At 30.4% G+C, this 12,218-nt stretch overlaps 1 protein-coding gene across 1 annotated transcript; it reads left to right on the top strand.

Moving 5' to 3' along the window:
- On the top strand, positions 1-1,690 carry LOC133670109 (AT-hook motif nuclear-localized protein 19-like). The gene has a single exon (XM_062090573.1). It carries the CDS (start codon positions 630-632, stop codon positions 1,482-1,484), a length of 855 nt encoding a protein of 284 aa, XP_061946557.1. The 5' UTR covers positions 1-629; the 3' UTR covers positions 1,485-1,690.
- The last annotated feature ends 10,528 nt before the right edge of the window (positions 1,691-12,218 follow it).

Below are 12,218 nucleotides of genomic sequence, written 5' to 3'. Positions count from 1 at the left end.
AAGACCACCATCTTCTCATTTCTAAATAAACTATTGCCATGACAGTGTGTTTGAGAAAAATTTATTAGAGAAAGAAAGACAAGCACAAACCCACATTTTAGCTGGTTAGAGAGAAAAATACAGAACCCCACAGCTCCCCCAAGAACTTGACGCACCCCAAATCAAGGCAAACACTCACTAGCATCCATAAAAACCATGAATCCAAGATAAAGAAACAGTTCTTGTTCTTGATCTTTCTTCTTGTTCATATCCTAAATCAAGTCTGTCTAGTTCTTTCTTTTTATACTCCTAGCTAGGGCTTGGAGTTTTGATCAGTCATTAGTTTCTTCCTCATTTAATACTTACTATAGCTAGCTACTTTACTTTAGTTCTTTATTTTGTAAATCGTTATCTCTTTAATTACTTGTGTTAACATAGATCGTCAATATTTGTTGCTTCCTTCTTTGATCTATATATATTCGTTACTTATACAGTATCTAGATGTCTCCTATTTAGCACTATATATCCGTATAAGACAATATATATATATATCAATCTTTAGTTCATAAGTTCCTAAGGAAGGAGAGGACCTTCTTGTCTTGTGAGTAATATAGGTTTTTAACCATCTTGTTTGTGATCCTTTGACAACCATGGCAAACCGGTGGTGGACAGGGCAAGTGGGATTGCCGGGGATGGACACATCAACCAGTTCATCATCTCCAATGAAAAAGCCAGATCTAGGTATATCCATGTCCAACAACAATAGAGAAGCAACCGAGAGTGGTGCTGGCAAAGAAGATGAGCAAGAAGACGAAAGAGAAAATAGCGACGAGCCTAGAGAAGGCGCTATAGATATCGCCTCTCGCCGCCCTAGAGGCCGTCCACCAGGGTCCAAGAACAAGCCTAAGCCACCAATTTTCGTTACTCGAGACAGCCCTAATGCACTCAAGAGTCATGTGATGGAGATAGCTAGTGGATCTGATATAGCTGAAAATTTAGCTTGTTTTGCAAGGAAGAGACAAAGAGGAGTTTGTGTGCTTAGTGGAAGTGGTATGGTAACCAATGTAACCCTCAAGCAACCTTCTGCCTCAGGTGCTGTTATGGCTCTCCATGGTAGGTTTGAGATTTTGTCACTCACTGGAGCGTTCTTGCCTGGACCAGCCCCACCTGGAGCGACAGGACTAACTATATATTTAGCCGGAGGGCAAGGACAAGTGGTAGGAGGCAGTGTGGTAGGATCACTAGTTGCATCAGGACCGGTAATGGTTATTGCTGCAACATTTTCAAATGCTACTTATGAGAGATTGCCACTAGAAGATGAAGAGGAAGGCAGTGGCGGCGCACAAGGGCAGCTCGGTGGCGGCAACGGTAGCGGTGAGGGTAATGGTGGGGGCATGGGGGATCCAGCAACATCAATGCCAGTTTATCAATTGCCAAATATGGTGCCTAATGGACAATTGAACCATGAAGGATATGGGTGGGCTCACGGCAGACCACCCTATTAGCTAGGAATTGCTACAATTGAGATAAAAAGGAATGAGAGAGGATTCGTACAAGAAAGGGATTGATTTAGAGCTGATAAGGGTATACATGTTCAGAGATAATAGGGCAAGATAGGATGAATAAATAAAGATATTAATGGTCTTTAATATCTTGTGTATTTTCCTACTATGATTTTTCTTTAATATTTGCATCACTTTGGAGTTTATTATCTTCTTCTGATCTTCTCACTGAGTTTCATGGTTTTTCAAAATTTAATGACAGGTTCTTTTCTTTTCTTATACTACATATGTTTTTTTTCCAACTTAATTTTCCTTAACCCAAATCCGAAAATTTCCTTCAGTCGCATTTTATATGTTATTAGTTCGTTGCCACAAAATTTCTAGCTATCATCACTCAGTATCAGCTGTGGTATGAATCAATTATTATGTTGGGCAACAATAAATTTGTCACGCACATATTAAGTAAATTGCTAAACCCTAAATCACTACTGGATCATGTTAATCATCTTCTCCTTCATTGCTTTGAAACTTGGAGGATCTGGCAACGCTTTCTGAACTAGTCTGGAGTTTCTGGGTGTATGTCAAAATCAATAGATCAAGTGATTATGCAGTTGAGTGGAATGGTTAAAGAAAAGTTACAGCGCTATCATATGAAATTTTATGGGATATTTGAACAGCAAGAAACAAGTTGATCTTTAAAGATAAACAACCTAATTAGAATGTAATGTTTTAGCTCATTCTTAATTGTCTCACTCTTTGGTTGAAGGTCTTAAACTTGAGTGGTGATTTCTCATATACTAGAATGATTTGTTTAAAGATCTTAATGATATTTTGAAATGATATGATAGGTGATAAGTGTTTATTTATAGATTTTTGAAAGATGTTATTTTTCTTCTAACTTCCTTCTTGTTTATTTTTGTTACTCTGCTCTTATTAAGGGTGATTATTTTTTGTTCGGCTTGGTTTTTATCAAAAAAATAACCAAAACCGGTTTTTTTAAAAAAACCGAAATTAGTTCAAACCGACCGGTTTCGGTTCGGTTATTTTGGGGGGGAAACCAGTTCAAATCGATCGATTTCGGTTTGATTATTTTAGGGGAAAAACCGGTTCAAACCGGTTTGGCTCGATTTTTTCGGTTTGACTTGGTTTTTCCCGGTTTGGCTCGGTTTTTTTTCAGGTTGGCTTAATTTTTCCTGATTTTTTTGTTTCGGTTCGATTCGATTTTTTCGGTTTCAGACTTATAAAACCAAAACCGAACCGAACTGGTCGGTTTTTTAAAATTCTAATTGGTTTTTTTCACGGTTTAATTTTTTCGGTTATTTTTTTTCCGGTTTTTTCAGTTTAATCGATTTTCTCAGTTTTTTTGCTCACCCCTAATGCTGACAATTAATATGTCATAGTCTTAATTAATAGTATTTTGGTTTATTCAATAAAATTCTTAATTATTATATATATAAAAAAAGAGCATATTGTACACCCAATTAATTGTTGTGCGACAACAATGCTCAACTAAAATGTGATCATCACACAACATAACCAAACACCAAATATTCAATTTATTCTATAGTCTTTTTCTAATAGAGACAATCTATCCATTATAATAACATTGACATTTCTCGATGTTTGGTTTTGTGTCCAAAATTTACGGTGTCTAGCTGGTTTCAAAATTCATAAAATTTTATTGGAAATAACCTTTTGGATGCCCAATTTCAATTTAGTCGTCTAAGGCATTTGATAATTCATTGCTGTTCAATTAAATCCCTTAAAATGGACCTATGTGATTAATTATAAATGAGGCTCCCAACTTACATGAGGTCCATTAAACAAACATCTAAATTCAATATATATATATATATATATATATATATATATATATTATGTCGTATTTTATTAAAAATATAAGATACTCAAATTAACACCTATGTGAAGTCTGTCTTGTGATTAATTTGAAGTCAAACGTGTTGCTCTTCCGTACCTATATATCAATTAAGAGACTGGAGGTTGAGCTAGGACGAGAAATTAAGTACCCTGTTCTTAAAAAATTGAAGGCATTCTATAACGTTTTGCAAGATTTCAACACTAAAAGTATCCCTTCTCATTTGACCCATAGTCCGTGAGCTATATATTATGAATAATTTGTCAAAAGATCGATTATCTAATATACTTCATTAGTTAATAAAATGACCAATTAATAACATTCAATTAAAACTGATGAGCCAAGTCTTAGGTTCCAACGCATGGATTTCTTCTCCAAAAAGAAGCCAGGAATGGTATATGGCTGAATGCATGCACTCTTACTAAATAGTTCATGGCGCGTGTTATGCTCCAACAAGAAATCAAAGGGTAGCAGGAAAAAGAAAAAGAAGGAAGAAAGGAAAATGTCATAATTTTGAACGGAGAATTAATGGTAGTGATTGTCAAGGTGGTGGCATGGTGGAGTTGGCAACTATAGGACCAATGCTTACATTTGCAATTTTAAATTGCAAGTTGAAGTTTGAATTCTTGAAATTAAGCAAATCAAAAGGACTTTAAGAGTTTACTTTTGATCATGTCGATATGTGTTGAATTTAGCCCCTAATTAATTTGACAAACTAATTGAATATTTACCTCGAGAAATATACACATAAAGACCAGAGAGAAAGATCATACTAGTAGTTATTGAAAATCAATATACAAAAGCTTCTACTCATTGTTATTCTTGAGAGAAGTGATACATATTAAAGAATTATCTCATCTTAAAACATTAAAATGTTAAGTGAGGTTATAAAATATAATTTATATTATTTTCTAACATATTTTTCAAATAAAAATTCTTTAAAATTCAAATTTGCACAGACCCACGTAATATTATGCTATTAATTAATTTTAATTAGAAAAGAGAATATAAATCATGGTATTCAACTCATAACCATTTAGTAATTAAAACTCTGACATCATATCAAATATACTTTTAGATACCATGTTAGGCTCTCGCTGTTGCAATTTATGCCCAAGCAATCCCAAATTTACCGCCCCATGTGTTTTTATTATGTAAAATTTGTATACAAGTTAACTTTACAACATATTTAACCGTACTCTAATGCTATATTTTTAATATGAAGCAAATACTCTTTTGATTATTTATTTATTTAAAGAATAAGGAACACGATACATACACAATACTAACTAATCTAACTTAGAAAAATAATTATACATTAAATAAGGAACCTAATAATTAAGAAATTAACTCTAAGGTCCTAATATGAAATCAGGAAATCTTAACAATACGCCCCCTCAAATTGATGTAAAAATATCACACATATCCAACCTGTTTGAAAACTATAAGAACACTTGACTTGAACAAGATAAAGTTGAGGTTATTTGGGCAACTGAAAACATGTTAGAATTTAATGACGGAATAACTACAATAGAATCTAAATTCAAAATATCAGTAAAGGTTAAAAAACTTTATTTGGTAATTTAGGTTGAAGTACCATTAACAATAAAAATAATTTTTTATGATGATAAATTAAAAGGTGAGACATGTGTAGAATTAAATTTCATGTAAACTATAACACTAAAATAAATTATCCATGCGTTATTAGAAACAAGTACATATATAAATATTTAAAACCTTATCATCATTATTTGCAACTACTACCAATGTTGAGGGTTTTTTTTAGCAATATCACCTCCTAGCTTTGTTTCAAAAATTGGTATAGTGGAGGTTTTCTTGATTTTCTTCTTTTATAAATCACAAGTATGATTCCATCATTGTGAATATCTCACAAGCTCGTAATATCGACTTTTGGTATGACCCATCTTATTACAATAATTGTTTTTTGTAAGTAAATTTGTCGAAACCATTATTATTCTTTGACTAATTGGGTCCAGTTCAGTGCGCAGTGGTTGTAGCAATATTATAAGTCTTATATGACTTAGCAATTACCTTTTCTCATTCATCATTTCATCTCACAATATTTTGATGAATTCATATATATATATATATATCTTTCTCTCTCTAATTTGAGATTGAGAAATCCAAATCAATCACAAAACAAACAAAAATAAGTCTCTCTTTTTTATAAATAATAAAGTTGTGATTATTGTTCATGGTTAAAAACACTAGTTAGGCTGCTCCAAGTCCAATCTCCACCATTCAAATTATAGTATGTCACAATTTCAGCGTGACTCAATAAAATCACAAATAACTCTAATCAAAGCATTTGATCAAAACCAAACAGATCCCCAAATCATTATTTTAACAAATTGCAAATTTCTTGGATCTCTCTATTTAAAATAATTAAACACAAACACAATATTTTTCTTTTAATATATCAAAGAGAGAAAGATTTGATTATTTTCCCTAAAGGATTCAAAAACTTAAAAAAAAGACAACAATAAGGGAAAAAAATCAAGGGTTCAAGAATTTTAGAAATGTAGCTTTGATATAATGTTAATTTATTATCTCGGCCTAAAAAATTAAGTTTTTATATAAAATCTCAAGATATGATTTATATTATCTTATAACAGAATAGATTTATTTAATATATATCCACCTACAAAATTGCAATTGATAAGTAGAATTTTCTCGTGAAAACAGACTTTTTCTTCTTCTTATTTTAGAATTAATTAGTTAGTTATATAGAAAAAAACCATGTTTATATCCAAGTAAATAAGAACTGTGTTGATGGCTTCTTAGATTAATTCATACCTAATTAAAGTATTATTCACATGCTCACAACGGCACCTCGAGGGAGCAGGATAAGCCAGCCAGCATGATTATATAAACTCATACCAACATGGAAAACTATCATATATTTAAGCTTTAAAAAAGGGAACGAGCACAACACTTTCTGGCTAAGATCAGTACAACGTTTCTAAAATCGATGTTTCTTTACACTCGAATGGATTTGAAGGGTTTAGAAACACAGAGGACCATCTTCACATGGATTCACATGCCATTGTTAATGAACTTCGTACAATTATTTGACCTTAATTGTTACATTCATGCACACAACATTCTATATATTAATGCTATTAGCAATAAAGCAGCAGTGCCCTCTCGCAGCCCTCCTAGGGTTAATAATTATTCAATGTCTTTTGATTAAAATAATCTCTCCGGTAGCTCCTCCTTTCCTCGCACCGGTTCACTTTCTGAAGTGTTGTTTCACCAGCCGTGTCGAAAGTCCAACAGCACAATTAACTATAATACTTTGAAAAGGAATCCACAAAACCCAGCATTGAGCCGATGTGTGGACCACCAGATAAAGCCTAATTAAGTTACATGATAATGAAAACAAATTGATTAATTTAATAACAAGAGATGATGGAGAATCATGCATCATCGAGGAAAAAGATTATTCATATATATTTACTTTCCACGTCCTGAATGCTGGAAAATTTCTTAGTTCGTCGCACGCAATTGACGTGGATTACACGTTGTTCTCGGCAGAATTATTTGTCTTTTGACCTAACTCTGCACGAAAGGTTGTGCTTCATCGTCAGGATTATGTATATTCTTAATATCATCTCATTTACACTAATCGGGAAGCGTATTTGTGACTTTGAGGCCTTCTTACCGTTTCTTTAAGAATTAATTAAGCATTAGTATATAGTTATGTTTCATAACTCTAAGTGATATATGACCCTGGTATTGCTCAGTTCATGTAATGGCATGAACATTATCACTAACTTTATACGATATGATATCAGAGTTTTAATAGCTAAACAATTATGAATTTAAATTTTATTATTTTTATTTATTTAATAAAATTTAAGTACAAAATAGTATGAGTTTATACAAGTTTCAAGTCCAAAAAATTTTCATTTAAAAAAATATATTATAAAATAATATAAATTATATTTTTTAATCTCATCCAACAACTTAAATTTTTAAATTAAATAGTCGATAAGTACGTACCAGCTTTCTTGAAGAGGAAAACAAATATAATTATCCTGAATAGGTGTGAGTTAGTTAAACTATCTAAGATAAGTTATCTTGAGAAAGAGTGAAAAGAACAAATTCATGACATGGAAATCAAGGTTTCTCTTAATTTGATATATCATTTTCTTAACATTAATATTGCCATGATTATTCTTGTGCTCCAATTTTAGGCAATAGTTAATGAGTTGTATTTCCACTGATATTAGCTAGCATCTCTTTTCTTTGAGTTTGAACTTCTGTTTTTTTTTTAAATAAAAAATAAAACTTCTTAAGCATGCATGGAAAGTTTGCAAATTCCTTGTTCCTGAAAAGTAAGCTAAACTAATTAGATTTTAAATGCGATGCAGGGTGGAAGTATAGCAAACACATGTTAATTAAACATGATTAATTAAGCTTTGAAACATATAAATTTATGAAGTCCATTATAAAACCTTCTAATTAAGAATATGCTAATAATCCAAAGGAACGTATAATGAAAACAAATCAGCATTTCACATACTCTAAAGTTATAGCTACAGTATTCAGATAATTTTGATTTAATAAACTCTAAATGTCAATAACCCATAGTGTTAAAAGAGTATAGAAATGTTTAAACAACAAATTAAAGTACTGACCTAACCATTAAAATCCAAAATAAATAAAAAATTGAAATATAATTAGAATTTTTTTTCACTTTTTTTCTCTATCCTCCTCAAAAAAATACATATTGATCCTTTTTGTTTTTGATATTTTGATTTTAGTCTTTATTTTTTTAATTTTTATTTTTTCAATTTAATCATTCAATTATAATTTTTCATATATTATTTTATTTTCACATATTGTCATTCTTATTTCTTAGGTTTTATAATCATTTAAGAAAAAATAATTTTAATTAATGTATAAAAGTGATATGAGAATATTCTTGATCATCACATCAAAAAAGGATAATTTATTGATAAGAAATTATAATTATGAAAAGCCATCACCCCTTGAGCTCGAAAGAAGAGGCAGAAATTTGATCCCTCCAAGGTTCAACACTAGCTTTTTCTAGTTTGCTATTTCGCAATTATTAAACAATATATATTGAAATATTGTTCTATGCTTAAATCCTAGTTATATAATATTATTATTTTTAAAGGAAAATTATCATGACGATCTAATTTAGTTAATTTTGTACTTTATTTTTATTCTTTTAAAAATTATAGTTTACATTTCGTTGTGTCATTGATAGCTCTGCCATGTCATTGATAGCCCTGTCATGTCATTTTCTTAGTGGTATGGTGTATGTTAATATTGGTGGTCCAGTTTGTCACTATGAAGTTTTTTTTTTCTTTCCCTGAAAATTATAATTTTTTTTATTGTTGATGTTTCAACTTCAGTCCTTATTCTTTTGATTTTTAAATTTTGATTTTGGCTCTTTTGTAGAAATTTTATTAATCTTCAATTTTATCATTCAATCCCAATTTACCAAATATTATATTCTCCATTTTGGGTCTCATTCTTTGAATTTCTATTTTTTTTAGCTCTTTTGTAAAAGTTTTAGTGATTTTAATTTCATTCTTTAATTCAAATTGATAGTAATATGTTTTCCAATTTGATTCTCATTATTTTGATATCTAATTTTTGTTAGCATTTTGTAAAATTTATTATTCTTTTCAATTTCACCCTTTAATGACAATATTATTTTATTTTTTACGTCATTTCAATCCACGTTCTTTTGATTTTTTTTGTCATTTTACTAAATTGGTTTTTCTTTTAAATTTCACCCTTCAATTAAATAATTTATTTCAATTTTGATCTTTATTTTTTTAATTGTTATTTTCTTAATCCTTTTATATAATTGAAGTTTTTTTTCAATTTTATGCTTTAATATTTGATTAATTGAGAATTAAACTTCATGATTATTCTAGATTGGGTGCTTCAGGTCTGATGATCTGGGTTACAAGTTTGAAAAGTTAACATAGGTTTAACAGGATATCATAGGTTGGCTCGACCCTATTTATCAAGGTTATAGGTTTGTCATGCTAACTCGAGTTGACTAAGACTAATTTTTTATGTCATTTATTTACCCTTTTTTTTTCTTCCATATTTAATAGGTTTTAGATCCATTTGCTATTGTTTTTTTTTTTTGTCTAATTGAATCAAAACCAACTTATTTGTTCTAGTCAGGTATATGACTCGAGTCTTGTATTTTAAAAAAATACACGCTTGTAACAACTAAACATCATTTTTTCCACACAAAAAGATAATTCATCCTCGTGGCGAAGCACAAGCACTAAGGTTGTCATGACCCAAATTCCAAGCCTATGGTCAGCAACGCAAAAGCAGTGACAAAAAGACATCCATCCACGCTAAGCCTCAAACATGCTTCACATAAAATAAATTTTATAAAATTTCACAACATTTCATAAACTTTCAAGATATTCTTCAAAACCAATAAAAACAAATACTTGTTACAATATAAAAAATCAAACTTTAACTAAACAAGTGTAATAATGGAGCACTCTAAAATGTTAAAACAAGACTAAAAGAAAAGCATCATGGAAACAAGTAAGGCAAACCAACCAAAAGTGAAGAAGCATGAACTCTTAACAAAGACTAAAAACCTGAAAATAAAATTAAAAAGAATGGGTAAGTTCAACCAACTCAATGAGAAAATAAATTTTAATATACATTGTAGATATTATAAATTTTAAGCCATATTTATATTGATATAATTGAAGAATAAAACTATTGTGTGTGTGTGTGTGTGTGTGTGTGTGTGTGTGTGTGTCTATATTAAGCATATTAGTATATGGTAGTGGAATACATGTCAGGTAATAGACAAAAACCCTAAGGTTCTGATAATAGATGAGGTTTGCGGACTCGATAACTGTAGGAGAATCAGTCGTCATAAGTTAGTGTCTCTCTCACGAGCTTGGTATATAGACTAATATATGTATATAGACTAAATACTCTCTACTAGTATGAAGTTTCTAACAAGTATCCCGATATCAAGACATAATAAATATTTGAATAATTATCAAAGTAAATAAATGTCATATTAAATAGAATTTAATTCAATAGAATACGAGCACAAATTCAAAAATTGACGAGTATTCGAAAAATAAAGTAACATATATATAAATATTCAAGAAATAATCAGTTGTACTCCTTATATAATCAATATATTCATATTTATATTACATGCGTATTAAAAATTATTTTACTCATCCGGAAAATAAAGGTAAAAGACAAACAAATATAAAACTAGAGATTATTAAGGATCGTTAGGAGGAATATTAGCAGAACTTATATCGAATACTGAAAATACTCAAAAACAACTTGAAATAGATAATATAAAATATTACAACTCTAAAATTAGATATCAAAATATAATTATAAACCCGAAACAAATCCACATGATCGATCTCGAATATTTTTCAAATTGACCGAACCTAAAAGAATCAATCAATCTTCACTGCTCGGTTGACCAAAACCATTAGGCCAACCGATCGACCTGTTTAGACAAATCGATTGACCGGTTGATTGAGATCTTAGAATCTCAATATGTTAGTCTTTCAAAATTACATATCCTAAAAATTCAACATGTTCCTCAAAAACTCATAAATTTAGTTCTCATATCAATTCGATTTAATCCAAACTAACAACTTAAACATTAATTAAACATCTTAAATCATCCAATAGAATCAAGCATAAAAACATCAAGATTTTACCTTAAAAAACCTTATCTCCAACTTCCACTTGTTCTTTCCTTTTTTTCTTCCTCCTTTCTCTTTCTTTTTCCTGCTTCCTCTCTTCTTCTTTTGATTATGTCTCTCTCCTTTAAATAATTTTGGTTTCTTCTTTCTCATTTTTTTTTACCATATATATATTAATTATCCAATTTGCTCCTCAATCATTAACACTCGTAATAAAGCACATAAGGCACCATTGACTTTTCAAATCTATTTTATTTTTATTTTTATTTTGGATATTACAAATGCTATTCCTATAACTATTTCTTCACAATTTAGAATTGGTTAATCAAATTATCCTAGTCTTGTAAACAACAAAAAATCCATTTCCCATTTTTCTTAAAAGGTTCCTAACCGAGGGAGTTATAAGAATAATTTAGACAAACCCAATATTTCCCACTTGTGCTTCAACATAAAAAATATTGACATTTTCCTGTAAACTTTATATATTTTCATCCATTGAATATTGGATTCCTGAGCATTTAATTCCTTTGTTTTATTCCTTTTGTGTTTCTTTCTGTGCACACCCTGACTGAAACTATGTTGTGGTCAGAACATGAATATCGTCCACACTCTAGCTTCTGGGGTTATATGTGAACATTACAATTTAAGCTCTAGACTACTCACGCATGGAATGTTAATAGAAACCTAGCCTAGGGGATACCAGTAATATTTTGCAAGACTTCAAGGGAGGTCTATGGTATTTGCCAAATTGATCAGCAACAACATAGAGTTTGTCATGGATATGAACAAGAATAAATAATCTTCAAAATTGACAAATTAAAGTGAGAAAAGACCTTTGAAATGATCAAATTTCGAAGGATCCTGTTTACTTTTTGACTTAATATATGCCCCTAAGGCCCTCCAGGAATATGGCAGCACCTGTCCATATCATGGCCCTCTGTTAATCCTGCAGCAGGGAGAAAACACTCCTGTATTGTACATAAGGTGTAGCAATATTGGTGATCAACAAAACCTCACTCATCTCTGGAGGTTGTTAAGTGGATTTACTCCTCATGTTAAAGGCTCAAATTCTAATGGAGACCACAAGATTTTTATTTTTTATTTTTTATTTTTTTTGTGAATGCAACATTA

The sequence above is a fragment of the Populus nigra genome, chromosome 12 (genome assembly GCF_951802175.1).
Source record: "Populus nigra chromosome 12, ddPopNigr1.1, whole genome shotgun sequence".
Taxonomy (NCBI): Eukaryota; Viridiplantae; Streptophyta; class Magnoliopsida; order Malpighiales; family Salicaceae; genus Populus; species Populus nigra.
This window is presented reverse-complemented; position numbering and strand designations above follow the sequence as displayed.

What these genes read in the sequence shown, in the direction of transcription:
- LOC133670109 (XM_062090573.1), top strand. Translation starts at nt 630, where the DNA reads ATGGCAAACCGGTGGTGGACAGGGCAAGTGGGATTGCCGGGGATGGAC.